This window comes from Bombus pyrosoma, linkage group LG11 (genome assembly GCF_014825855.1).
Source record: "Bombus pyrosoma isolate SC7728 linkage group LG11, ASM1482585v1, whole genome shotgun sequence".
In the NCBI taxonomy this organism is placed as follows: domain Eukaryota; kingdom Metazoa; phylum Arthropoda; class Insecta; order Hymenoptera; family Apidae; genus Bombus; species Bombus pyrosoma.
Genome location: NC_057780.1, coordinates 7,693,641 through 7,721,100, shown reverse-complemented (window position 1 = coordinate 7,721,100; position 27,460 = coordinate 7,693,641). Strand labels below are relative to the sequence as shown.

The 27,460-nt window shown below is 35.6% G+C and overlaps 5 protein-coding genes across 25 annotated transcripts; 3 read left to right on the top strand and 2 right to left on the bottom strand.

The window, feature by feature from the left end:
• Nucleotides 1–2: 2 nt before the first annotated feature.
• LOC122572565 lies at nucleotides 3–17,171 on the top strand. 4 transcript variants are annotated; one of them, XM_043737643.1, is made up of 21 exons: nucleotides 3–570; nucleotides 1,279–1,844; nucleotides 2,748–2,858; nucleotides 3,230–3,321; nucleotides 3,712–3,804; nucleotides 3,895–3,998; nucleotides 11,567–11,631; nucleotides 11,847–12,006; nucleotides 12,076–12,218; nucleotides 12,459–12,663; nucleotides 12,756–12,917; nucleotides 13,002–13,532; nucleotides 13,592–13,767; nucleotides 13,835–13,987; nucleotides 14,060–14,342; nucleotides 14,414–14,623; nucleotides 14,687–14,837; nucleotides 14,915–15,137; nucleotides 15,225–15,354; nucleotides 15,422–15,542; nucleotides 15,617–17,171. In XM_043737643.1, the coding sequence occupies exons 2-21, from the start codon at nucleotides 1,279–1,281 to the stop codon at nucleotides 16,330–16,332; spliced, it is 4,395 nt and encodes a 1,464-aa protein (XP_043593578.1). In that variant the 5' UTR covers nucleotides 3–570; the 3' UTR covers nucleotides 16,333–17,171. The 4 variants fall into 4 exon arrangements, with proteins under 4 accessions (XP_043593578.1, XP_043593577.1, XP_043593580.1 ...); XM_043737642.1 differs by lacking the exon at nucleotides 3–570 and adding an exon at nucleotides 573–923; XM_043737645.1 differs by lacking the exon at nucleotides 3–570 and having other exon boundaries at nucleotides 573–1,844; nucleotides 15,617–15,973; nucleotides 16,053–16,120.
• LOC122572578 (electron transfer flavoprotein beta subunit lysine methyltransferase-like) lies at nucleotides 1,851–15,734 on the bottom strand. 16 transcript variants are annotated; one of them, XR_006318505.1, is made up of 5 exons: nucleotides 8,803–9,684; nucleotides 8,143–8,435; nucleotides 7,157–7,615; nucleotides 2,671–2,887; nucleotides 1,851–2,366 (listed from the first exon to the last, which is right to left on the bottom strand). XR_006318505.1 is itself a non-coding variant. In XM_043737678.1 (5 exons), the coding sequence occupies exons 3-5, from the start codon at nucleotides 8,189–8,191 to the stop codon at nucleotides 4,600–4,602; spliced, it is 846 nt and encodes a 281-aa protein (XP_043593613.1). In that variant the 5' UTR covers nucleotides 8,192–8,435; nucleotides 8,803–8,987; nucleotides 9,135–9,684; the 3' UTR covers nucleotides 4,038–4,599. The 16 variants fall into 16 exon arrangements, 11 of the variants coding, with proteins under 11 accessions (XP_043593613.1, XP_043593614.1, XP_043593615.1 ...); XR_006318506.1 differs by having other exon boundaries at nucleotides 1,851–2,230; XR_006318502.1 differs by lacking the exons at nucleotides 1,851–2,366; nucleotides 2,671–2,887 and adding exons at nucleotides 4,038–4,212; nucleotides 4,333–4,937.
• Nucleotides 9,881–11,424, top strand: LOC122572582. Its single transcript, XM_043737692.1, has 2 exons — nucleotides 9,881–10,231; nucleotides 10,571–11,424. The coding sequence occupies exons 1-2, from the start codon at nucleotides 10,167–10,169 to the stop codon at nucleotides 10,899–10,901; spliced, it is 396 nt and encodes a 131-aa protein (XP_043593627.1). The 5' UTR covers nucleotides 9,881–10,166; the 3' UTR covers nucleotides 10,902–11,424.
• A 158-nt stretch (nucleotides 17,172–17,329) lies between the features above and the next one.
• On the bottom strand, nucleotides 17,330–25,383 carry LOC122572572 (nuclear receptor-binding protein homolog). 2 transcript variants are annotated; one of them, XM_043737661.1, is made up of 12 exons: nucleotides 25,165–25,381; nucleotides 24,844–25,088; nucleotides 23,799–23,885; nucleotides 23,081–23,305; nucleotides 22,875–23,005; nucleotides 22,675–22,769; nucleotides 20,477–20,560; nucleotides 20,103–20,390; nucleotides 19,755–19,914; nucleotides 19,470–19,656; nucleotides 19,264–19,383; nucleotides 17,330–19,196 (listed from the first exon to the last, which is right to left on the bottom strand). In XM_043737661.1, the coding sequence occupies exons 2-12, from the start codon at nucleotides 24,970–24,972 to the stop codon at nucleotides 18,891–18,893; spliced, it is 1,812 nt and encodes a 603-aa protein (XP_043593596.1). In that variant the 5' UTR covers nucleotides 24,973–25,088; nucleotides 25,165–25,381; the 3' UTR covers nucleotides 17,330–18,890. The 2 variants fall into 2 exon arrangements, with proteins under 2 accessions (XP_043593596.1, XP_043593597.1); XM_043737662.1 differs by lacking the exon at nucleotides 23,799–23,885 and having other exon boundaries at nucleotides 24,844–25,383.
• Nucleotides 25,384–25,616: 233 nt separating this feature from the next.
• On the top strand, nucleotides 25,617–27,415 carry LOC122572577 (elongator complex protein 5). 2 transcript variants are annotated; one of them, XM_043737676.1, is made up of 3 exons: nucleotides 25,617–25,907; nucleotides 26,126–26,961; nucleotides 27,274–27,415. In XM_043737676.1, exons 1-2 carry the CDS (start codon nucleotides 25,847–25,849, stop codon nucleotides 26,926–26,928), a joined length of 864 nt encoding a protein of 287 aa, XP_043593611.1. In that variant the 5' UTR covers nucleotides 25,617–25,846; the 3' UTR covers nucleotides 26,929–26,961; nucleotides 27,274–27,415. The 2 variants fall into 2 exon arrangements, with proteins under 2 accessions (XP_043593611.1, XP_043593610.1); XM_043737675.1 differs by lacking the exon at nucleotides 27,274–27,415 and having other exon boundaries at nucleotides 26,126–27,072.
• The last annotated feature ends 45 nt before the right edge of the window (nucleotides 27,416–27,460 follow it).

Here is a 27,460-nt window from a genome sequence, read left to right as displayed (position 1 = left end):
CTTTTATTTAAATCAGCATTACAATTATCTATTCTTATCTTATCTCTTATTTACCTCATTGTGAGTCGGCAGTCATCTCATTACACAAATAATCACGCAACAAAATAAAAATGAATATCATCGTAAGTAATTACCAATATTTTTTAAAATATTTCACATGCACATATCTATCGATATTTACATAAATATAATCCTACTACTTCTTTTTCCCCAGAAATCTTAATGCATACACATACATGCACAGAATTTTTGAACCTTCTGAAAGAACAATCCGATTCCCGAACATGAACAGTTCCTTTGCCTATGTTCCTGTTGTTCTTTCTACAATCTACAGTCATGCAATCCGACAACAAATATGAATACAAACTTTCCTACGTTCATCAGGGGTTGTCAGCAACCCTGTGAAGCAGTCGACAATAAGAGCACGAATGGTTGAACGAGGGATGCACTGAGGGTGCGCGTGGAGAGATCACTTGTGCGGAAGGGGCTAACGCCCAGCTGCCCGGCAGATCGCGGGTTCGTACGTTCGTGATAACATTCTCGACCGTCAGCAGACTCCTGATCCTATTGGTAATCGCCCTGGAGGAAATAGATAAGATCGATCAGAATGTTTCGGCGTTCTTCGACCACTTACCCCTCCTATATTACTCTTCGTATCGTTCAACTAGGATAATTTCAATTCGTACAAATTATTTTGGCCTTTGTAGATTGTTTTGTGCGGTGAATTATTGATACGTATGATATCATGTCTGTGTGTCCCTTTAAATTTATGGATACTAGCAGCGAACGATACGAGCCGAGAGTGAGGACAATTTTTGAGTGTTGTATGAAAACGAAATGTGATTGTGTAATGGTACGATCGAATAAGGAACGAGTGCATTTTGAATATTGGTGAGGAGAACTGGTTTCTTTGTATCCTCAATGTAAGTAGAGGGATGTTGTTCATTTGATAAACGGCTCTCTTGTTTCCATTCTTTCCATACATCGAAGATACTTATTGCTCCTATTATATGCATTCAACGAGCAATTAACAACAAGCTTCACAGCTCCATGAACATCAATTTTTTCTCGGTTTTGGAACCTCTCAAACATACCAAGCTTTATTGTTTTCTTGAATGCTTCTTTATAGACAGGATACGGAATGGAGATGAAAGTTATTCGTTTTAATGCCAGTGTCAAAAATACAATAAACCTTCAATGAAAGAACGCTGTCGAAATTTTGTTAGATTCGCTATAAACAGAAATTCGTTGATTAAATTCAAAATACTTTCTCCATAGATGCATTCCTCGAAGATGAAGTCCATGGTGATCAGCTTCTCCTTTCTATTTCATTTGACCTTAATCGACGGAGGTTCGACGACGACCGAGGTGTCGTGCGGTAACCGGTTGACGGCACCGAGAGGAGTGATCCAGACCCCAAATTTTCCCCGGTCTTTTCCGGTGCCCATTAAGTGTCGCTGGGTGATCGATGTTTCCGATATTCCAGCGACTAACAGCTCCATCGTCGTCTATTTGACGCAGGTGTACGTGTATAAGGGACTCAGTTTCACCGAGTACGCGTACTACGAATCAGAGAGTATGAATTTTGGCGCCAGTCTGATAAAAGAGATCACCGAGGGCAACGTGTTCGAATACAAATTGTTTAGAACGTTCAGGCCGTTTCTCGTCATCGAGTTCGAGCTCGATCGACTCGAGGGCAATCACGTACGAGTTTTGAACAACTTGCTGGACGTGTACGGGTTCAATGTCACGTATCAGATGACCGAAGACGTGCCAAATTCGGATTGTTGCTCCGTCCAGCATTGCTCCTACTCCGGGAATTGCCTCGTGTCTGGAGACTATACGTGAGTTTCTCAACTTTTCTTTTCTGTTTTTGGTCTTACCTCCTTGATGTATTGGGAAGATCTGAAAATTACTACTTTATTATATATCGCATGATGCATAATTCGTTTCACTGTGCAAGTAATCTGCAAATAATGTGTAGTATTGTAGTACTTTTTTTTAATGATATTCCTTATACAATGTCCACTGTTCCTTATACAATGTATTTTTAATTCCTTAGCATTTGCTATTTATGTCTCTTATAAGATATTATATAAGAGCAAATAGTATACTTATGACGAATGAACATCTTCAGATACAAACACCGGGCAATTTACTTTCGTAGAGCGAGTAAATCCATTGTATCTATCCCAATGGCCTTCTCGACAGCTATTAAACAGGTCCCCCTCTGGAACCCAATTGAGTTATTTTATCATTTACTAGGATCGTCCTGTTTGTTCTCATATAAGTGCGAACGAATGCTTTTGTACTGGGCGAATTATCTCTTCGTAAAACACGTGTTTAGAGCTTCGCAAACGACCAGTCTGTGGACAATTTTTCATTTCGTAGAACTTCTCGAGTTGGAAAAAAAAGTAAACAAATGATCACGAATATCTTATCTTTCCGTTTCCATATTTTGGAACAGATTTCTTTTTTTAGTAAATTTAAAAATAGAAACAAGCATATGAAATAATGGAAGAGGACCTGGATTTTCCTTGTGATCGTTTATCGCACGAAATAATTTCGGAAAGTTCCAACACAAAAGACAAACAGGGCAGTAAGGTAATTCCGGACGATATCATATCAGCTCATGAATCATTAATGAAACTCGTGTCCCTATTAATTTACCTTCTATTCCTGGATGTCTGTGTCCTCGATCTGTTACGTGTGCACAAATAACACGGTCCGCCGTTATTTGCTCGCAGGAACTTCTGGTGCGATTGTTTCGAGGGTTTCAGCGGGAAGAATTGTAACCAAGGACCCCTCTGCTTCGACGACAGGAACAATCCTACTTGCCAGAATGAAGGCACTTGCAAGTACGAAGATTATTTACGCAAATTTATCTCTGCAAAGAAATCGGATAGTACGATCTAAAATATGAAATTTAAAGGAAGCATGGATTAAAGAAATTTTAGCTAATAGCGAAAATGTTTACGCGACATTGGTCAAAGCAATCTTAACGACGCATAGCCATTTCACTGGTGACGTGAAATTGCGTTTTTCTCTTGAAGTATCAAACCAAGTAGAAGAAGATCAATCGCGTAGATAAATCAATAAGCTACCCGGCGTCGTTGACCCTTCTAAATTGAAAAAGCGAGCTTTCCTGATTTGTTATAAAGGAAACTTCTTCCTCTTCTGTGAATAAGTATCAAGGCACAAATGACGAAGTCGTTACGAACTGTTCCAGGCAAATTGGAGCAGAAGCAATGACCTGCGAATGCGCCAATGGCTACGTCGGCCGTAACTGTGAAATTCACCTTTTGGATACCGTGGATGGCGGTAGGGTTTGCCCTAATATTAGCTGTAGCATGTACAATGACTACGAAAATTGCTTGCAAACCATTGTATTTATTATATCGTTTACATACTAATTAATTAAATTCGAGTAGCAACAATACTTTTGTATGATTACAAAAATTTGTTGCTATGGAAATGAAATGCATAGAATTTGATAAAAAAAAGCTTCATTTGCATTTAATATGCATTTGATATATGCATGATGTAGGTTGATGAGCCCAGTTAATTAATTGATATAAAGCTTAAGAGGTCTACCGCATTCGCTGTACACACCCGCGGATAACATTCCCATGACTCATGTTTCGCGCTGAGACCGCGCCGCGTGAGTCATATGTGAGCACAAGTACACACGAGGCCAATGCTTGTTCGCAGAATGCGGGCTCGAGAATTGCATAATACAATGCCCTTACGACAAAGAGGAGCAGCAACCATGCGTTTGTAGAAATGGCACCAAAATCTACAACAGTAAGTTCGTTTCATTCTTCGTCGTCTGTGTACATTTTCCTGAGACTGATCGCTCTTGGGTAATGAAATAATCCGTGGAAACGCTTGCAGATCGATCGAGATACGAGTGCAGAATCAAATTGTCGAACGTGACATCCCTGAAGTCTGGACTGATTACGCAACACGGCAGTGTAGAGTCCTACGTCGGCAAACAGGTGAGTGAAGAATATCTGGGAAAGTAGTATAGAGCTCCTAAAGAATTTATCGAGTTTACTCGAATCAGAGATATCCACTCGTGCGCCAGAAAAGATTTTTCCCTTCTTCATAAGTTTCGTCCGATCGGCTTTCTCAATAATTAGCGTCGTAACCCTGTTTCGCCTTCGTTTCTCCCTTTCCCGGAAATAAGGATCGACTTTCCTCCTATCTCTGCTTTAAGAAGCAGGCAAAGTAAACGTAACATTGTATTATACTGTATCAGATAAATAATCATATTACAAATAGCGATGATGGAGCATTACTCTGTGCATACAAAACAAACGTAAATATTACTGTATATATAAGATGAAGCACATGTGCAAGTCACGCAGCAGGCAATGCTCGCTATGATCACGTTTATCGCGGCGTTTCATAATCTTCTTAGCATTTTGCATAAATCAGACCCATGGCGTTATTGTCACCGCATGACAAATGAATATATGTACGTTTCACGTGTAACTGTAGCAATATGATTATATATATATAAACGTGACTGCAACAGTAATAGCGAGTCAAAGATAGATACAGCGAGTTTCGACGTATTATATAATCGTTTACTCGTTATCCGCAAAACTCCCAAACGTTGCAACTGTCGTAACCGTAATTCTCTTTCCGTATATTCTCCGGCAACCGGTAATGTCTCAGAACTTTCAGACGTTTCTTCAAATCCTCCGTCAGACCGTGTCTTCCTGGATCTCCCAGATAAATCCTCGTCCCATTATCGCGCGCTTTTTCGAGCCATGGAATTAAGGTAGCAGCAATTTCTGCGTCGTACAGCATATCTCCAATGAAAATAACGTCAATTGTCTTTTCGGGCAATTCATATAACAGGTTTTGATGAGACACTTTGACATTCACGCGGTTCAGAATAGCGTTCATGGAAATAGCTGTGCAGGCAACTGAAATCACACAAACAAATATCGAGATGGTAAAATGTTTACATAAACATGTTTATAATCGGAAATAATAAGATGAATCTTACGAGCAGTATCTTTTATACCCGTTTAACGAGAACATATCGAGATTACGTAAAATTCCAGGCATGTGCTAATCTCCGAACAAGCGATATTACGTAAAAGTAGCAGCGCTTTGATTTCCATCAACGACTGTTCCATTGATGCTTTTAAACGGTGCAGTCGCCAATTTAGCAACGATAATTCATTTCGATGAAATCACTCGAACGAAACATGTCGATCAAACAATTACTATAAGTACGCTAATAGATACGAAAGCATTACGTGTCTGCAATAACGTGGATAAGATAAAAGAAATCGCCGAGCCGATATCAAGACGCAGCAAGTGTGTAGAGTACTTAAAGAAGATTGATCGGTTAATGTAACATTAATCTACCGTTGTCAAGTGCGACCTCTAAGGTCGAGTGCAGCCGAGGATATCGTTACTATAGATTCGCCTAAACAATTGGATTACAAGTTCACGACTCGATGCAAGTACGTCGAAAGTTTCGAATGTTCTATAGACCATTCCATTCTCTTGTTAAAAATTGATCTGCTCTGATTGCACAATTTTCCTCCTTCTGTCTGTAGAAGTACGATGATATCACGCAGCTTGTTAGCATAATTTTCCAGGCGCGTGAGATATCAATGGAAATATCGCGTTAATAGGTACATATTACTATGTGATATTGGTGAGTCAGGAATATTCGATTGGCGCACGAGGGGGCGATTAAAATGCAACGGACGTAGAACCCAGAAATGGAAGACCTTTCTCTGACGTACGAGCAGAACCAGACCCTTCGCGCTCGTACCTCCGTGATATGGGGAATACCATGTGGTGTGACCCACATGTTTGATTTTCCTCGTAACCATTCAGAACACGGTTACCGATTTCTAATACCGCTACGAAAAGAGAAATATAGTCATTTAATATTCAATAAAATCTTGTTCAAGTTCGAATACTTTAAATGATTGAATACTAAAGTTACCGATGGAAATTTCATTCGTACGAAATAAGCTGAATTCCCAGTATCGTCTAATGTAACGTAAATACCGGTAGTTACTTTATTATCGATTCGTGTTCTCCAAGTACGACACGTGAGAAACACGCTGATGCAATTAAGGAAAAACGTGATCACAGGTCGGAATATTATCGTGACATCGATTCTTCGAAGTTTCTTTAATTTATTGAACACACCGTTAAGGTTACCTAGTTCCTTCTTGGAAATAAAAAGATCATTGACCCTGTTTTAAACTCAAATATTTCCCATATAAAAATTAAAATTGTACATGTGCGTGGCCTTGGGCTGACCTTGACATTTACATTCATCCAAGGAGTTCTACATCCTTTTAATATCACTCCTATCGATGCTTTGCATATTTTTTATACGTTATTCTACAACTTGTACTTTTGTTTATTACGTCTTTGCATCCACCGCAGCATTCAACCGCTTCCTTCTCCAATTTATTTCCCAGTGAGAAAGGCTCTTTATTCCTGGTACGAATTATTTATAGCGGATATATTAGTAACACGAGTGCGTACAACTTTGCATCGACCGTTTAGAAATCTGGCATCCGAATCCAGACGTTGCTACGTTGCTTTCTGGCCGCCTAAGCAGGTGCACAAGTGACGTCAATTCTACCAGCGTCTTTTCGTTTTTTCTGTTTCTACAGGGTATTTCCATCGACTCGCTCGACTCGTTCTGTCGAGCGCAATGCACTCGGTTCTTCCCCATGTAGATAGTAAATTTCCTTTGCTCGTGTAAATATTTCAAACTGCTTCAACGTTTCCCAATGATAATGATAATAATTCCCCGGTAAGCGGAATGTCTGTGAACAGTACCGTCTAACGACGATTGTATTTTTAATGCTGCTGATCGCGAACGAAGAAACGTATGAAACGTAAAACGAGCCGCGCATTCCTTCTCACGAGACACTCGTACATAACAACGCGATTTTACCTGCTCCTCTCGTTTTAAGCAACGATGGATTTCCAATCGACTAAGAAATTTACATTATCGCTTCTTAATCGTTATTTTCCAATTCGCAACTTCCTTTCTAGCAAATTCATTGACGTTTGATGGAAAATACAGAATATTAATGATATACATTCTTCATATGCATTGAATCGTATGCGCAACTATCGTATGTGAAATTATACGAACCTCTATCGATATCGTTGGCAACAACCCTGTCAGCGCCAACGAGCTTCGCGGCAATAGCGGTGGCACCACATCCAGCTCCAAGATCCAAAATTTCCTTCGAGGATTCAAAAAGTGTTCTTCCTTCGTCCAGTACAAATCTAGCGAGAGCCTGTCCACCTGGCCAATAAATCGACCAAAAAGGTTCCAAGAAAACGCTTCTCTTTATCCCTTTCGACTCCGAAATTCTTTCGTATTGCGTGTGATATAAATTACAGTTGGGAGTTAAAAGAAATAGTTGGATCTCTGGCGTCATATGGCCCCTAACAATCTCAGTATGCTCAAAAATGGCACGCACTACTTCTGAATCACATTCAACGATTCCATCACAGAATTCCTCGATGCCGATGCCCGTCAAATTTTTGGAAATCGTTCTTTTAAAAGATTCGTAAAAAGATACTATTTTCTCGATCATCCAGCAGTCTAAACAGACAAACGATATATTTTTTTTTTTCATTGGACAGTGTTGCTCGACGAAGTTCTAATAATATCTCGTACTTTTATTTACTCTTTTAATATAAAAACGTTTCAGAGAATCTTAGGAAACGATAAAACGTTATATTTCCAGAACGATAACGAAAATTACGATCTTATCGCTCGTAACGAGAAATACTCATTCTTTCTTTCTTTTTTTTTTCTTTTTCTTTTCTTCAGAACCGATAAGATCGCGTCGATTAAAAAACTCGACGCCAGGTTGAAACTTTAGTTGCGAAAATTGTGGTGTTGATTACACCACATTTTGAAAACAAAAACCTTCGATCAGCGAAATTCCTAAATTCCTCTGTCGTAACAATTTCCAGTTCCTTCGATCCGAATTTAATATTCAACTCTGAATTGAAATATATAAAATAAGAAGAAATTGGAAGCTTGGGAAGTTCCCGCAAGGTCACCGTTTCATTCATTATTTCGAAAGTAAACCGAACCAAAGCACGTACTATCTTGGAACGTACCAAATCGAGCGTTTGTCTTCTTTTTCCATGCCTGCATAACACGTGACATTTTAATAAAATCCTAATCGGTCTTATGCATGATCCACGCAGTGAACGCTCTCAATATTTATACGAGGAGTCCGCGATCAGTTAATTCTTAGTAGATATATCCGAGCTGCGTATATACCAAGAATCGACCTCTTTTCATAGCTGTAGTCCGCGATTTCTTGTCCAAGAGTTTCGGAATTCCCGGCGGATCGATTGCGCATGCGCGTTCCTGAAGTAGCTGACCGATCGTTTCTTCAATCCATATTCTGCAAAAATAAAAAAGAGAAATAGCACAATTAATAGAAAGGTTTAAAAGTTTGCCAAATTCAAGATAGGCAAAACCTTTCCAATTTCGAAAATAGCAAATTCATCTGTCACTGATCATTATGAAACGGTTATAACCAGTTAATTACATAACGCATCGATTTTTCAGCTTGCTGAAATTAAAATTGTTGCGTAGGCTCGATCTAATTTTAGCGCGCTCGTGTTTTTTTTCTTTTTTTTTTACGGAATACAACGGTATGAAAAGCGATTGGAGATAAATGAGAACGATATAATACGTATATGAATGAGACAAAGAAAGCGAAAGGAGCAATGTACGGGAGTGAGAAACAGATAGAATAGGGGACAGACCAAAACAGATGCGAGGTATCGACTTTTTGAAATTCCCCTCGGCAATCCGTGATGTTCAGGTAGATTTCCACTTGGATTATCAGCAAATCTGTCGAATTGCAAGGCTGATGAAACCAGAGATACAAGATTCAACCCGTTTGCATCATGCACGATGATAGAAGCACGTGCTATTGACCTGAGATGTCCTGTCGAGGAAAATGGATGCGAAACTTGTTAAACAAATTTTTCATGGTATCTATCATATCCAGTGGCCGTGTACGATAACAAAAATGTTTGCTTTTATGTCGCTTCGAATATGAAGAGTCGTCACTGGAAAGTTAATACATACGTACTTGACGAGGTTATGCCACTATGCATACGGAAAAAACGCTAACTCATTCACCAGTTAAGATTTCCATTCCAGAGTTAAAATTCCTTGCTGTTCCATCCTTGTCTCGATCGTATGCAATACAGGCAAACGATATTTCTCGTGAACGTAAACGAAGTCCCTGACCCGGACATTATTTTAATATGACGCCCAAACTTTGCATTTGTAACTAAAATCATTATTTGTCATAACTACTTTCGTAGCCACTTTCGTATGGATCGTACGCAATTTCCTCTTTCATCAATTACAAGGAGCATTACGTTACAATGTTCGCGATTTAATTTTATGTATATGGCAACACGATGCATTCTGCTAGTTCAAATCTATAAGTACGTTGTGAAATTTGTCAGGATTTGTCGTTAACAATTTTAGAAAAATTGATAACGAAAATTTTTCCTTAAAATTCCAATTGTAAATAAATTATTTCCACATGTTAATTGGTATGATGATGTTCCACGCCCGTATTCTCACAGCGAGAAGGTTTTAACTTCTAAATAAATTTATCATTCAGCTTTCGTTAGCTTTTCCCTTCGAGTTATTTCGTTTCCTGGTAAAAGCTGTCGCAGCCAATTCTTGGATAAAAAGCTCCGTTCTGTGTACACAGACTCGACACGGCTTATCTGGAATACCCGTAGATATATAGCACAGGTGGCGGTGGGGGTAAGATCGTTATAAAAGCGGCGCGTATCGGCTATCGAGGTCATTCGTGTTGAAACCTCGGTCGAGTTATAGTGTCGGTACATGTAATTTTCACGAAAGCGATCGTGAAAGTCTTTCACTGTTGCATAAGATTATATCGGGAAGACGACTCGTGCGTGCCGACGTACAGGTTGCCAGAATCGATCAGTGAATCAGTGGATCACCAACGAAAGTGTACGCTACCTCTTATAAACTGGCTATCAAAAACGAGAAAATTCCAACGTTCAGTGAAGTGTGCAAACGAGTCGCGCCAGGAAACGGCAAACCGAAAAGCAATCAGAAACAGATACTCAGAGATATGACGCGTTGCCAAAACTTACACTGTACAAAACAATCCTACGCATCATCTACGATGACTGACAGGTATAAATTTTCATCTTTCACACTCGTTACGTTTTTAGATGACGCGTAATATTAGTCGATCTCGCGATTATTTCGACCACGTTACGATGGGATGCGTTGCAACTTTATCGAGAAACGTTTGCGAAACTATCGATTACGATTCTTGCACGTTATGCCCAATTGTTACATTTTTTTAATAATGAAAGGTCATATTCAGAAGTAGACATTAAAGTAACGTATTTCAGAAATTAACGTTCGATCCGTTGTTGCAAGCTTCCCTCGGTGTCGTCGAATTTTCGTTGATTAAAATGTTGACAAAATAGTATGAATCTCGGTGCACTAACCTCAATTGATTTTCAGTGGCAGTTTATCATGGATCGAACAGAAAGAAATGCCAAGATGTCCTAAAAGCACAATAACTTGCGGTATGCTACCGACGTTAAGAGCCTTGGCATCCAAGGAATGCGAGAACAGCCAGGGTACTATCTGCCTCGTGCCGTTCGACGCTAATATGGATTCCGCCAGTCATCTACAGATAATACTATTGGAAGCATATTGCCGCGAGACGGGGATCAAGGTGTTGAGAGTATCCAGAGAGAGGATACGGGATCATCTATGCCCTGGAAGCGGCGATTTATCCTGCGTTCTCATCTCCAACGACGATCCATATTTCTTAGATACTCCGGAGTGAATTTAAAACATGTTAATCTATCAAGAACGAGTTCTTTTCCGACTGGATGCAGTCACACAATCGTATGAAGCTCTGAACATTCAAGAAGAGTCGTTGGATGTTAGCAAGATGACACAGAGATAGCAACTTCAGCATTGACACTTTGAAACACAGATGGAGCTTATTAAGCAACTTTTTGCGTTCGTGTGTCATGATGTGCAAAAACCAACGCTTGAAGCCGTATAGAGCGGCATTGATAGCAGACAAGATTAGCGTTCTAGAGATAAGATGGAAATTATTGTATTTCTGCGTACATCTCGATCACAATGAACGGTTCTAATCGCGATATTCGCTCGAAAAAATAAGCGATACAAAACTAAGTATCGCGCGGATCGTACGAATATACAATATGTATATGTATGTACATGTTCGTACATGTGTATATACGAACAGCCTTATTGCCATACAATTATTGAACACAGCAAGAAGACGAAGAATATAATCATTTTGTAATCGTTGGATTTTGGAAGAATATGTTGTTACTTTACTCAATGATTATTTTGCGATAATACATAAAGATGTTATCAAAAAAAGCATTTGTTTTTATTTATTCCTGTAATTTCTTGTTCGATATCCCCTCGAAATGATCGATCGACGTTTTTTAATACGTTGCAATTTCTTCGCAGCTTGCAAAGTATTTAAGGAATTCTAATATCTCGTCCATGGAGGATTTACAAATCCTGAGCGTGACGTGAGTAGGTACATTAAGCAATAAAGAGTTCAGTTACATTTTTATCGAGACCGTAAATGAAAAGGAGGACATATTATACAAAAATATGAAGGACACATTTTACTATAAATTATTCTTAGATAGTAAAGCAAAAATATTTAGATGTAATAAAAAATTATGTAAAAAGATAAAAACAGTCAAAATAGCTTCTCATCGTTTGCGCGTCCATTATGTAGACCCACATCGGAAATCACTTTCCATTTTTTTGGAAACTCTGAGGATGGAGACAAAATTCGAGAGTCCCTCAACAAATTGGTCCAACGTCGACGGCTCAGCGAGATATCTCTCGAATCGACTCACTTTACCTTTCAACAAAAGCCTGCGCTTAAATTGCAGGTACGTATCATTGATCTTGTTAAAGTACTCATCATAGATTTCAATTATCTCGATCAACGTCTTTTTTAGAGTCTCAGGCTGAATCAAGGAAATGAACACGAAATTCACCCGGGAGATCAATTCGTTCTGTCTTGCGCTGCTCAAGGCAGTTATAACATAAACTTCACATGGTACAAGGACAATATGCTGGTGAACATGAATAAAGCCACCAGGTGAAAAAATAAGAGTTATTATCAAAGTTTATATCATCCATGGTATATACCTTTTAAAGTCACTTCTTGCTGTAAACAAAAAGCATGTAATCGGTAGGTAATCAGAAGCTAGATCATAGGGTAACTAGATAAACCGATGGGAATATACTCTACAGTGACCTTGAACGATCATTTAATTTTTTATCAGACTATAGCTAGCGTCTAGACAAGCTGATAGACAGAGTAACTTTCATTGTTTAGGGAAATCTGGTATAGACATCTTCCCAACGATGGTTCTGATTTACACACATCCATATTAACCATCGAAAAAGCGACTTTACTTGATGCGGGTCAATACACTTGTCAAATAGTCGATTGGGGCGTGCAGCAATGTAAGAGTATTTACGTAGATGTGAAAGATGAACCGGATGTAAAAGTGATGCCAATGAGCGCTACTATAGACAAGGTAATCCTGAAACTCCCTATGGACTTAATAAATAATTGAAATGGTGTTTGATTAAATTGATTGATATTTCTCTAAACCGGTCTTTTCTGCAGGGAACAAATATACAATTAACGTGTATGACACCCAACGTGCCCAATATTGGAATAGGATTCGGCTGGACGAAAAACAAAGCTCTGTTGAAGCTAGAACTTGGTAGCGAGGTCTGGGAAGATTTATTTCCTACTGGAAGTATATTAAAAATTACAAACGCGCAGGTATTCACTAAATAAAGAATACATCCTTAAAATTGGTTATCAAAGCTTTAAGTTTCTTGCATGTTTATCGTGTTATATTTTCAGAAATCTGCGATATATACCTGTAACGTGGCCGACAAGTCCATGTCCGTTCGCGTAGAAGTCGTGAATCGAACATTAATACCAATTTGCTTGAGGGGGAAATCCTGGGGATTAATTTGGCCAGATACTGCTCCTGGATCTGAAGCATTGTTAGAATGTCCTCAACATTTTGTAGGCAAGAAAGTCTCCAGAATGTGCTCGATGAAAGATGCCACCACTCCTGAATGGCAAACTCCAGATTTTTCTCTTTGTTTGTTCGAACCATTAGTTTCATGTTATAACAAGTTTAAAAGCTTAACATTAGGATATCAAAACACGTCTGGTTCTGAAACGATCTTTATCTTCTGGAAAATTCTACAATCGCGTAGCTTGCCTCTCTATCCTGGCGAAGGTGATCGTATCCTAAGTATCTTGGCGGAAATAGAACGTTATCAGCATATTGTTAATCCATACGATTTACATGTCTCTATAGAGGCTTTGATACAGATAATTAGTCGAATACTAGACGACAAAAATTCAATCTTAAGCCAACAGGTATAGAAATTTAATCAAATTGACGAATAAGAGAAATACATAATGCTTATAATTTACAGAAAGTTCTATTGCTTCTTCAAATAACTCAACGAAGCCTGGTGCATTGGTCTAAGGTGGCTACTCATCCTTACAAGCACTTACCTCTTTCTTCATTAGTGGTAGACATTCAAGAATTACAACAACATAATGGAGATAGTATTACCCATTCTCTTCAAATCCCTATAGATGAATCCATGTAATTAATATTTGTTAAATAACATTCTTTTTATGTAATTATATCACTTATTTCGCTTATCATTTAGTAGGTATCCGAATTGGTACGATGACAAAACGACAGTACGATTATGGAAAAAACGACAACGTGGTGTAAAGTCTAATAACACTCTACAAGGAATAGTAATTGTTTATAAGAATATGTCTCATTTTCTTCCAGCCACGTATGTCAAGGAACTGGAGTAAGCAATAGCAATCCTACATTTAACGTTTTAACGTTTTAACTGTTTAATTTAAATGCTTTTTATTCGCAGCGATGGCACAGATCTGGAGTTTCGTATTAATTCTCGAGTCGTCACAGTGGCAGTACCTGCCTTCAATTTGGATAAACATAATAAGATTTGGGTAGACCTACAGCTAAAACACATAGAAAATCAGTCGAGTTCATGGAATGTGTCTTGCGGTCTTATGGATGTTATAGGTTCCTGGGATCTCGATAGCTGTATCGCAAATATTTCGCCAAGTGATGCCACAACGCATTGTCTCTGCCCTAGTAGCGGAACTTTCGCAGTTTTTTTAACGGCACGTGCTGTAAGGGTAAGTTCAGATAAGTTATAAATATTTTATTTCGAATTGCGAAATAGTTCAAAAAAAATAATTCAATGCAGGTAGTATTTGCAAAAAAGGAACAAACCACATTTATCGTGATATTTGGATGTGGTAGCTGTTTGGCACAGTGTCTTATATCTTCTTTGATCCTCGGAACCTTTTGGTGGAAAAATCGTAATTGGTTAAACTTTCTAAAGCTTCAGTGTTGCGGTGCATTGGTTGGAGCAATGGCTGTTTTCATTTATGCCGTGTATAATCACTTACCAGAGGTAATTCAAGTATGTATATGTTGATTTCAGAAACTTTTTGCGATAATAATTATTTTATTTTAGAGTTCCTATGCGATCGTAGCGATAACTTTAGAAGCTTTCCTCTTAATTGGTATGTCAGCACCTATATCGGAAGCTCTCATCATTTATGCTGGTCTGACTCAAGTTCGATCCAGTCAACATTTTCAACCTACTGTGATAGCAGTGATTACTGGTTCGGAAAATTATATTAAAAATCAATTAAAATTTAATATAGATTTTTATCATTTTGTTCATTTTTGTTTAATGTAGGTGTCCCTATCTTGGCTGTGTTAAGTACTGAACTTACGCACAAAAGCACTGGTTGGAGGCATGAGTCATGGTGGTTAATTTTTGGCAGCGGCGTTTATAATATTTTTGTTACTTGCGCAACGATGATGTTTCTTATATTTGTACTATTGTATTTGGGAATCTTGCACAAGGCTCATGCTCTTGTCGAGGAGAATGTTATGAAAAAGGAAGCAATAGAGGCCAGGTATTATCGGTTAAATCTTACGATTAAAAATCATACGAATTAAAAGATAATTATATGATGAAAAATTGAAACCTTTTTTTTCTTCAGACTACGAATGCTTCATCGAGCTGCCATAGTTATTTGCGGTGTCATTGCAATGGAAGCCTCCTCCATCTTCTATATAAATTCTACCTCTATCATCTTTCATTACATATTCGCTTCTCTTTCTTCTGCTTTGGTAAGTCTGACTAGTAATTTGAAATAATTAAAAATCTAATATCTAACGATGACACGCATAAATTTAGGGCTTTGTTATAATGATAATCTATATCGTGAATGGCGAATTAACTACCGTCGATGTAATCTTAAGAAAACTAAAGTGGAAACAAGATGCAGAAGAGGATATAACATCCGAGCCAATCAAAGGTAATTTATGAAAATTATATCAACAGATAATAATAAGCATAAAAATAAATCAATTGAATTTATCTTCTTACCAGTGTGTTCAAAGAGCGGCGCCGAGGTGGAGAACGATACTGCTCCGCCGTCGTCATCCTTAAGTATCGGTGAACCGTATTTAGAAGCTCGCGGAATTGCAGCGGGTAGTATAGACATGCGCGAGTTCATAAACGAGTCCTCATCTTCATATTCGAAACCTTCCGTCCCTGTCACCAGCAGATTCCTGCCAGAGATACGCATCGATCACTCGGACGATATAAACCTGGAAAATTATAGCACTAGTCCACGGAAGTATCAAGAAGCTGTCGTGTTCGATACTGTGTTTTCCCCGCGATCATTGCACTGCATGAACGAGGCGTCATATGGCGCCAGCGAGTGCTGCAGTTTCCGGGAATTTGGTAAATATAGGGAATCTCAAGGACAAATCTTCATCGCACACAATCCCTCGCCAGAGAACTCAGCCAAAGTTCTGTGTAGCGCTGATGTCGAATCGCGCTTAAGCGCAATGCCAGATGTAACCTTGGCCGTGAAGAACGACGTCGAATTATTGTCAGCAACGGAACTAAAGAGCAGAGACCATGTGAATGTCATTCCTGATATTGCTAATACTACGGAACGTAAACAACCTGATGGGGAAGAAAAGGCACCTGAAATCGTGATCACAAACTGCGAGGCTACAACGAGTGGTATGCTGGATCGTATTGCACATGATCTTGACTATCTGCTGAATCGTACCCATTCCGCGGATGGAACATAAATCTGACTATAATCTGAAAGAAATCGGTTCACCGCTCAAGATTGTTAAGAAGCATACCCTCACCATAATGTTTAATGGATAGCTATATCGTTTATGGTGTTTAATAATGTTCTTAGATGAGGTAAATAGGAATTATTTTAAGAAAATTGGCTCAAGAACACGTTATAGTTCGGTGCTGTTCAGAGTAAATTTGGTAATGATTTCATTTTTATTATTATAGTATAAAATTGTTGAATATATGATAATTTATTATATATGAGAAATATGTATTATTAGATATCTAAGACAACATAGAGAAAGAGACAAATTTTATGACTGAACAGCACCATTGTAACTAAATGCAAAAGTTAATCTTCTTTTAATTTATTGTTTGATTACGAAATTCACATAAGTATAGAATTGAAAAAATTTGTGCCGTAACATGCAATTTTATCAGACATGCAAATTTAAGTGAATAAAAAATAAACAACGGTACTTTTTAAAAAAAGTTATTATTATCCTCATGTATAATGATGTTTAACTTAATGTTTTTAACATGTAACAAAGACCTAGCATTATCAGAGTATTACATTACGCTTAGAGTATGTTAAACTAAACAAGATTGGAAGATACAATCTGTCCCTCCCCCTGTCTCTCTCTGTTTTATGAACATTTATACTCTGTTTCATCTTGTTGGATGTAGTCTCTAGAAAAGAATATCGTTTATAAAAAAAAAAAACTTTTTGTAAAGACATTTTTTCATTACATTCCATCCATTAAATAGTGTTTTACATTAAAGATATGTTGACATCTCGTGTTTCTTTTTCTGCTACATGAATAAATTTTTATAGAACAGACTATTTCAAACTCCATGTTTTCCCTCTGTACTTCCGTTTTTTTCTTTTTGTCAATATAAATTTAAATATAAACGTGTATAGGAAAGTAAAAAGATTGAAATTAATCGGGAATACAGGAGCGACAAGTTTTGATGAACAAAAACAAATTTTAGGCAGTGAAATTCCGAGTTATAGTATTTATTTATCACTGTCATCGTACAGCCCTTTTCGATAATATCCACGATTCAGTCGTCGCACTTTATTTTTTTCTCTTTTTTTTATAATTTGAATTATAAAGCTATACATTCAATTTTTACCTCAATAATCTACTTACATACTTAAGATCAAAGTTTATGTTGTTGGTAATAGTTGTTACTTTATTTATTGTTTCTTCGTTTTGCCTCTTTACCGCTAGTAATGGTTAGTCGTTTGCTTAGTGAAATGCGTCACTGAAAATTTCATTTCTTTTCCTTCGTTTATCAAGGTATGAAATCGGAGCAGTATTTCTTGGCCAAGCATGTGTTATAAATGCAAAAAGACATAATAAGGTCGGTGTTAGTTTGTTAGCACTCGAATATACCTATATGACTAGTTTTCTGTGTCAACAGATTTTCTTAAAAATATAAATTATTTACAAGGATTTCAGCTAATTTTATCGAGATTTAATAACCTTGGTTTAATCACATCAATAATACCGAAGTATAGAAGGGCCGTGGCTGTGTCCGATTTTTATTACAGAAAGAAAGAGAAAAGAACAAAGATAAATTACAAAAAGATTGTATTTAGTCGACCGATGTATTACGTTCTACTCTATGAACGTTATACGCGCTACTATCTTTTTCTTACTTTTATCTTTTCAAACAAATCAAGATATCAATTTTTGTTTTTTATTTCATTCTAATGAGCGAAAGAAACAAGATTCGTATGAGTCGGGACAAATCACAATACACATCGAATATCGAAGCGAAACAAGTGCGGTGCTCATAATCGTTTTTATTTTTATTATTTTCACATTGCTGTACGATCGAGTTATGCTTCCGTATCTAATAATTATACCGTTTTCTCCTCATCTTGTTTTTCAGTTAATCTGTGTTAACTTGTATATACAAAATAAGTTTCTATGATACATCTTGGTCACTTTACGATAGAAAGTTCTTTTTTTTTTGCTTCATTTATTATTTCAAATAATTCGTTCCGTTTGTCGACGAATTTAAACATTCGCTAGTAAAATGCCCTTTATTATTTCAGCCTAGTAACAGGTCATTACGATTATTCGTGATAACTAGTTACAATTCTGTACTTGCTACATATTCGCGTTTTTTTCTTTTAGAGCTGTACAGTCAACTGAAGTAGTATAGCGCGTCCTTGACATTTGTTTGATTAAAATTTATCCAATATGTAAATATCCTACCTCTTTCGAAACTATCTTATGACTTAATGAAAAAAAAAAAAGGACAGAATATATCGATCATTCGATTAAATTATATTTTTTATATATCGAACATACGAAACAGTTTGTAAATAAAATATGTTCGAATCTACCGCGTTAACATTTTTTAGCCTAAAGCTCTAGCCACGGCACCCTTTTTCTTTTTTTTCCTTTTTTTATATTTTTCTGTTTTCTTTTAATCATTTAATTCCATTCTTTCTTCCTGTTTACTTAAATATAAAAATACATAGCCAGTCTATACATAGAGCGTGCAAAGTGGCACAGTGAACTGAGTTACCAGATATCCTGGATAGTTAACTACCGCTCTCGGCATTCAACGGTGGTTCCATTTCATCGTGACTTCTGTTCGTGTTACTCGACACAGGGAAACCTGAGGTTTTTGGCAGCGGGTTAGTTATTACACTATCACTATGAGATGTTGTCGCGTTGTACATAGAATTATCAAAGTGTTGCAAGCATTGAAATTCTGGGCCAGGCAGCAATAAAGTAGTTTGAGTGGGAAGATTTGTTAATGACACCATCCCTGGTGTCATCATTTGCTTATTAAAACAACTCCTTAATGCCTCTTCGATTAAATTTGCTATTTTATCACGATCATTCTATAACAAATAGTAATTTTGAAATTGTGTTGTGCTCCTTTTTTAAAATATTTAATAAAATAAATACCTCATTAATAAATCCAAAATGTACAAGCTCCTGCGCAAGAAGCATTGAAGTATCTAATTGACTCACAGGACATGTCAATTGCCTATTCATTTTGTCATCCATTCGTAATAATATTGTCATCTATAAAATACACCAGCGTAAAAAAACACAAACTAGACTTGACAGTTGACGTTAGGTAACTCATCACATTGTGCTATATCACTCACAAGTAATTCACAACTTTCTTCTCTAGGCTTAACGTTACACATCATATTAACTACTCTCCGAGACTCCACGTCCACCGGTTCGGGTGTGACAGATTTCACCGATTCAGTAACCTCGGGCGATATCGCCCGAGGTCGAACGGGTGGTGGTAATTTCGCCATAAATGCTGTTAAGGGATATATACCATATCTGTCGATCCAAATAATTTATGTGATTGAAGAATAGATATAAGGTTAAAAACGAAATCATTTCGATACATTTGCCGTAAAACTATTTAATATACTTACTTTACATCTTCGACGAACTTTTCTAACTTCTCTGTAACAGGAATATCACTTAACCGAATCTGCTGCGGTGGTCGACCTTGATATTTAATTTCTGCGACTACCGTATCAGGACCGTAGAGCCTTTGCAAAACTTCGTCTGTTATCGTTTCAGAAATATTAGCTGAAAAAGTTGTGAAAATTAATTGATTTCTAAGAAATCCCACTTAACGTTCTATTTTTACTGGACTAACCGCTACATTATATAACTTTTTATTATAAAAAATATAATACCTATAATTAGAACACATGATAAATTCTGAAATACAAGACAATATAGAGATTAGATAATGGCGATATTAGTAAACTTACTGGCTGAATTAACCAAAGCATGAGCAGCAAGTAATTTTAACGAATGCACTTCAAATAAGACAGGATGAAAAAGGAGCTCTCTTGCACTTGGTCTACTGAGCGGGTCTACTTGAAGACATTTTCGAATGAAATCTTTCTGCTGGGCATCATCTAACGATTCTATAGTTTTTCGAACGTTATCCTCAGTCACGATCGTACCGGTATCACCGTTACCCTGAATTTCCAATGCAGCCATTTCCAGAGCACACATTCCGAATGAATAAATATCAATGGCAGGGGTTACAGAGTCTAAAAAACACAGCAAGGTATATTGCAACAACATGTATAATAACATATAATATATAAAGAGATTATCAATAATCTGATACACTTACTTCCATATTCAGGCGCTACAAAGTGCATATTCTTCATGTTTGCTCTACATGTTTTAACATGATGATGAATCGCATCGGGAGCCACTGTAATGATAAGAAGAACATATGGTTATTTCTAAGAAAATATATTTCAGATAGGCACTCACAAAATATGTATATTTGTATGAAAGTATTTAACAAGCAATGAGTTAAAAAACTTTCTTTGCGAGGTAGCAGGAATTCTTTGTATTTATTTGCCCAAAAATAGACAAAAAAAAGAAAAGGAAAAAAAACAAATACAGTCACAGCAACGTAACTATCTTTTTACCTTTTCGAATACCCGCCACCTCCATGATAACAAGTGGATTAATGAACCGCTAGAAAAATTGTGTTGTAACTGAAAAATTATCCTACAAGTAACTTGAGCCCTCATACAGTTAATAATTCTCGCATATACATACGTATGCACGAAAGTGCCTCTGAGGGGGGTCAAACATAGCGCATAAAAGCAAGATAAATGAAACGCAAGCAATCAGCAGGAAAGTAATTTACACAGTTTGTTCTTGGATAATTTATATTCCAAAAAGAGGCACTTTCGTTGAGCATGATGAAATTCTATTTTACATTTTTAAGGACCAAAACGAAATTCGTAGAATTTGTTTTGTTTGTGAATAAGGATACAACAAAAATTAGAGCACAATGAAAAATGCGTGCGCTAGATAATGATCACAGAAGGACTAAGAGACATCTTAGGCCCTTTGCCCTTCTTTGTTATTATAACCCAAGAGATGAAGAAGTGCAATGTAATGATATGAAGGATATTAAAATCAAATAAATTTTGAATATTTTATATGAACCAATATGATAGATACCAAGATGTGTTCTACCAATAATCAAGATGTAGATATATGTATATATACGTATACACATACATACATATATATATACATAAATAGGAATGTTTACCTCAATATGCCTAAATTACTTAGCTGGCAATAGTCGATGATTATCTGCCAAATGCATTTTCTTCAAATTCACCATCTTTTCACAATTTACACCAGAACCGAAGAATCGTCGTTATCAGTTGATTTTATCCTCTGGATGGGCGAAAGTACGATTGTACTTCCTCTCTCTTCGAAGACTTTGCTGTGTTTTTTTCATTATCTAGATTAGCCTATTTGCTACAATTAAAAACGAGGACTCAAGTTACTCCTAATATGTAAACAGTACTTTATACACAATCTTTCTAACAGATTTATTTTACTAATAGATAGGATAAAAAAGGAAATAAGTGAGCGAGTGAAGGAAAAGGGTAAATCACATCACAATATAAACGCAGTAACAACAATAATATGGAATGGATCTGAATGAATAAATCTAATTAAAATAGAAAGTTATTAAGAACATTCGGTAGAGATAATATCCCACTTTTTTGACATATATTTATCATTAAAGCTTATTTAAAGAATAATCTTTTTCATATCGTTAATCTTACTATAAAATCCAATTAGGATAATGTTAAATTTATAGCATGGAGTAAAACTTTCTTCACAATATATAACTATATCACACATTCTTTCACACATAATTATGCCTTATGATAAAACATTTGGATATCAGTGTATATTGTTTACACGTCGTTTAATTTAATTATTAAATAACACGCGATATTATAAATTTCGCTGAATAGAAATTAATTGAGTAACTGTATAAAACTTATTTATTACTGTCGATTGACTTATCGTGTACGAGTACCGAGGAGGCAATCACAGTAATGGCAATATACGTACTTTATGTGTTTGTACCCCATGTAAAAATGAAATAAATATCAGTTAGCTCACAGTTGTTATTTCAACATCAGTGGTTGGTCGATTTTATATATATATATATATATATATATACTTTATAATAATCCTATATTGTGATTTATAGTTTTCATCCATGAAAATTATGAGAAACAAAACTATAAGCCTCTCATATAGTCCTGTGAATAAAAAAGGGGAAGTGCCTTGCAAACTCTTATTCCAATATATGTTAAATAGTTTCATTTAGGGATAAGTGCTCTCTTGAATACCTATGAGCAACTATATAATATCTTGTACTTGCTAGCAGAGTGTTTCACTGTACAAAGTACAGAAACATTAAGACTGTACTTTTTGGACACAAAATGTGTCTCATAGAATAGAATTTTCTTTCTGTTTTGTTAAATAATTACTTACCTGAACCAATTTTTACAAGCCCATTATGTTGAATAAATATAGTGTCACAAGTAAGATTTCCATGAATAATGGGAGGTGAACAGGAATGCAAATAACTGAAAAATTCAAAGACATTAATGCATATAACAGAAATATATACATATATAAATAAATAAGCATTATTATTTAAGAAATAATATATATAAAGAATCATGTGTTACCTCAATGCAGAAAGTATTTGAGTACACCAACGCTTCCATGCTTGTAAGGGTAATTTTTTCACATTACGTTTTGTTCTTTTTAGGAACTGTTTTAAAGACCCAGAGGACATATACTCTGTTATAAATATAACCTAATAGATAATAAATAACGTCATAATTAATATTCAAGCCAATTTAAACTCCAACTCCTTTCTTTTATAACATACCCGAGGTTTATCATTGTGGGTATCTGTCCAATACCTATGAAATTTAACAATATTAGGATGTTCCAACTGTGTAAGATTTTCAAATACAAGTTGTATCTTTTCTTCTTGTGCTTTGAAGTTCTTCCTTTCAGAAAATTGCACCTCATTCCAAACAACTTCAACTCCTTCCTCGGTATCCATTGCCAAATAGGCACAGTCGATTCCTGGTACATCACGTTGTTCCACCTAAATAGAAAATAATATTATTTATAAAAATACTTTATTTCATTCATGTATGATTACTTATGAAACATAAACTAATTACACAAATACATAAAGTTAGTTTATTTACAAGTTTCATTTACAAATATATATTAATATCTATTTACAACATATAAAAGTTATACAAAGAAAAACAAAAACAGGCTATTAACAAATTACATTTGAAGAGTCTATGGTTATGAAATGATAGAATATATTACTGCAATCATCCATTTTAAGTTACTTAAGCGTAACTCAAACAATTTCATGCCTGATGTCATTACATCAATGTGACCTTGCAAAGAATTTAAGGAGGGGAGATAGCTCATTCAATATTTACGACAATGGGCTATATTTCAAATAAAATATATTGAATGATAAATCCTCTATTTATGTTACATCATTTTGATTGAACAGTTTTAATAGAAAAGGTACATAAACCAAAAGAGATAGCCTATTTTTCTCTAAATAGACATACCTCCATTTCAGTAACTTCGTTTTCACTGCCTCTGGCTGCTCCAAAGGTAGAGCCTTCGGCTAACGTGGACTTGGAACCTACATATACCTAACATAAAATAATGGTTATTGAACATCAAACAGATAAAACATCTCCATTGCTTTTTATTCAATGTTATCTATGTTTTACAGAAGAATATTCAGTCTTTAAATAGAACAATAAAGCGGGTTCGCAAATGCACCTGGTTAATGATCCAACTATGCTGATTTGTTTCTAGAATTAAAATAGGAAGTACCACAGATGCTGAAAGCTTAGTGACAAGAAATTGTTGAAAATCAGTTTACACTTACAAAATCAAAAACATTTAATGTTTATATAAGTTTTGAAGAAACTAGTTTGCCAAGCTTGAAGATATTTTTGTATAATACATTTCAAGCAATATATTTAGTAATTTTATGACATAATGAGCTAACTTTATGATATATGTATACATGTATAATGCATGTATAATATATATATATATATATATATATATATATATATATATATATATATATTAAACACAATTATACAATAAATTAAACACAATTTGGCTTTAGCTTACTTTTTCCAGCCTCGAATGAAACAAGTATTAAGCTAGATTATAAGAAAAATAGCTTATAGCTGTTAGATTTTTAGTTTCCTTTGAAGGAATATTTAATAACATCTTTTTGTTACCTACCATGTTAATATATGAAGTCTCAAAATATATTGCAATATTACATAGAGAAGAATTGCATAAACTACGTCCATATCTCACTGTTTACTCTGATTTATTTGTATACAAATGTCCCAATAGTCTAACCAAATTGGAATCAATGCCGAGACAAAATGTATCACAAGAGACTTCCTTCGTCACATTTTTCATATAAAGATAATACAATTATGGTTCCAACAAGAACATATATAGACCAAATATGTTTGAAACCATATTAATCAGAACAAAATCCCAACCAAGTAAATAAACAAAATGTAAACAAGATGTAAACACACAGATGTGAGTATGTTATAAAAAGATGAATCGTACCTCTTCCCGACGTTTGAGCCACCGCCCGCAGGGGCTCTCCTCCAGGATTTCACTCTCATCTTCCGAATCTTCACCACTTTCCCGCGGTGACTTGTGCTCTGGGTCCGTGCTGGAGCGACTCCCGGGCATCACACACGCGATTAGTTGAAGGAGCAGCACCGAACAGAGCACAACGCGGCCAAATTCATCGGTGGTAATTCCAAGGATTTACCTCAATATCGCATCTGTTCCGCCGCTAGTGTGCACTGTCGATGATACGCACCTAAATGTTACAGGAGAGAACAGAGCCTCTCGGTGCTGTAATACACCTTTAGCACTTACAATGACACATGCAGCGCGACAACCCGAATTGCAAGGAAAGCTACGATATTTCTGATCTTACGCAGTCACGCGCACGGATCGACACTTTTCGGTTTCCCTTAGGGCTTAGCCGGTGTATCGGTACATCGCGAGGGCCATTCGTGAATCACACTGTCAAAATAAAACCTCTGTTATGAGCAAAATAGCTTCGATCTGACATACACTCTAGTATTCATTTTCGCTCTGTCTTCGGTCACGTTCGCCCAGTATGGCGATTAGCGTGTACCGCACCCTTTTCGGTGCCAGTAACAGCGACATCTGTCAATCGTCGCCTCGACAATCAATTTTCTGATCTCATTCAAGATAATTTCCAGATAATATTTACCGAGTTACGTGTTCAAAATACAAGGTACATGTGTTCTTCTATGTTAACACATAGTTCCTGCACATACAATTCCTACGCGATATGAATAGGAAATAGGAAACAAAACATTGAATTGCTTTGAGGATATAAAATCATGATTTGACGAATGTCTTGAATTAAACAAACAGTGACTTTCAGTCGTAAAATTAGACTTTGAATAGTATTTTGGATTGCAATTATTTGTCGTACTTTATAATGTGACGCACGCGTGTCTACTGCGTGATTATTGTTTATTTGTTAAATAATTCTATTTATAACCTAATAGGTGCAATTAACACAATGACATCTATAAAAACATTACCTTTATTAGAGGACACAAAATTAATCGTCCTTGATGAAGGTGCGTAAGCAAAATACTTCATAAAACTATAGTTTATTTTAGATGTGCAGTAGAATTCCATTTATTGAATGAAATTATAATTAGTATTAGATTAATATATATAATATACGTAAACTCTTATCGTATGAACTGTTCTATTTGATTTGTTTACATGGAATTCATATAACCGTAGTTAAACAAATATTGTACATGTATGTATACATATGTATATATTTCAGGAGTGAATGCGATGTATGCTAGAAAATTGGTCACAGGATGGATACAAGTATTGAAAGAAAAAGATTCTAATTGTATTTTCAATCTGTTGTTATTCTCCAATCCAAAATCTTCATACCAATGTGAATATTTTGCATCAAATAATGTAAATATCTTTGATTATTATACAGTTAATATTAATAATGGATTTGATATAAGTGCTATAAGTGAAAAGGATTTTTATAATCTAAAACATATCTTAAAAACTATAGACACAAAATCTACAGTAGTCATTGATTGCTTGACATCATTAATCTTATTTGTCGGCCTATCAAGGGCTATGTGGTTTTTACAGAAGTTAAGCAAAGATGTGTCACAAGTGATTTGTATTTATAGACGAGATTTTGTACAAGATAAAGTATCTTACATTGAAACATTAGGAAGTACATATGTAAAGATACAAAAATGTTCTGGTATGATAGCAAATAACAATACTAATTACATAGTAGAGTTTATGCATCGCAAAGGGGGTGGGGGAATTTTAAAACAACAGGAAATAGTAAGCCAAAATAGTACATCTTATGAAATTGAGTCAAAGAAGCTTGAACAAAATAAAAAGTCACATCCAGTATATGAAAACCCTAAGTTAAAAATTGAGTCTTCATTCAGAATAGAAGTAAATGAAAATGAAATGAAACAGAGAAAAGAAGTAGTGTTACCATACACGGCTAATACAAATACAACAAATACATCTAGAATTCACTATCATCCAGAGGATATAGATGATTTTGATGAGGAAGATCCAGATGATGATTTATGTTTCTAACTCGTGTGTAAAATATTACATTAGAAAATAATGGTAATGTTCCAAGCAAAGACATTTATTTTACATTCATTTTACATTTTGTTACAGTTCATATTGCATAATATATAATATTTTGTTGATATAATAAAATTGTTTATTAACGTAGCGTTTTTTTAAATTATTAACAATAAACCTCATAACAATTCTGTAAAAAAATACAGATATTCTAAAGTATTGTTTCACATTAAAAAGTCAATACTGCATACAATACTAATATTTAAAAATAGGATATTAAATATTACTATTCATCTTTGGCATTTAATTCAATTAATTACCATATTGTTATTGTATTACTTTGTTTTGCAGCATTTTGATTAGACAATGAAATATATATATGAGATTCGTAACTAGATAACAAAGAAAGCATAACCAGATACAAATAAAGTTCTGTACAATAAATTCCAGACAATAATTTTATAATTTGATAAAATAAAAGAGTTTTACATATAAGTTCAAATAAATATCGAAATATTTTAAATAATACATTAAATAA

Excerpts from the sequence above, each read along its gene's own strand:
- LOC122572582 (XM_043737692.1), top strand. The coding sequence starts at position 10,167 with ATGACGCGTTGCCAAAACTTACACTGTACAAAACAATCCTACGCATCA. Across the intron at positions 10,232-10,570 it reads TCATCTACGATGACTGACAG|TGGCAGTTTATCATGGATCG; the intron begins GTATAAATTTTC and ends ATTGATTTTCAG.
- LOC122572578 (XM_043737686.1), bottom strand. The coding sequence starts at position 8,191 with ATGTCACGTGTTATGCAGGCATGGAAAAAGAAGACAAACGCTCGATTT. Across the intron at positions 7,616-8,142 it reads GAAGACAAACGCTCGATTTG|ACTGCTGGATGATCGAGAAA; the intron begins GTACGTTCCAAG and ends TTGTCTGTTTAG. Across the intron at positions 4,938-7,156 it reads TGCCAACGATATCGATAGAG|TTGCCTGCACAGCTATTTCC; the intron begins GTTCGTATAATT and ends GTGTGATTTCAG.
- LOC122572565 (XM_043737643.1), top strand. The coding sequence starts at position 1,279 with ATGCATTCCTCGAAGATGAAGTCCATGGTGATCAGCTTCTCCTTTCTA. Across the intron at positions 3,805-3,894 it reads TGGCACCAAAATCTACAACA|ATCGATCGAGATACGAGTGC; the intron begins GTAAGTTCGTTT and ends AAACGCTTGCAG. Across the intron at positions 15,138-15,224 it reads AAGGAAGCAATAGAGGCCAG|ACTACGAATGCTTCATCGAG; the intron begins GTATTATCGGTT and ends TTTTTTCTTCAG.
- LOC122572572 (XM_043737661.1), bottom strand. The coding sequence starts at position 24,972 with ATGCCCGGGAGTCGCTCCAGCACGGACCCAGAGCACAAGTCACCGCGG. Across the intron at positions 23,886-24,843 it reads GGCTCAAACGTCGGGAAGAG|GTATATGTAGGTTCCAAGTC; the intron begins GTACGATTCATC and ends ATTTTATGTTAG. Across the intron at positions 19,197-19,263 it reads ATTTTGGATTTATTAATGAG|AATGATCGTGATAAAATAGC; the intron begins GTATTTATTTTA and ends TATTTGTTATAG.
- LOC122572577 (XM_043737676.1), top strand. The coding sequence starts at position 25,847 with ATGACATCTATAAAAACATTACCTTTATTAGAGGACACAAAATTAATC. Across the intron at positions 25,908-26,125 it reads ATTAATCGTCCTTGATGAAG|GAGTGAATGCGATGTATGCT; the intron begins GTGCGTAAGCAA and ends TATATATTTCAG.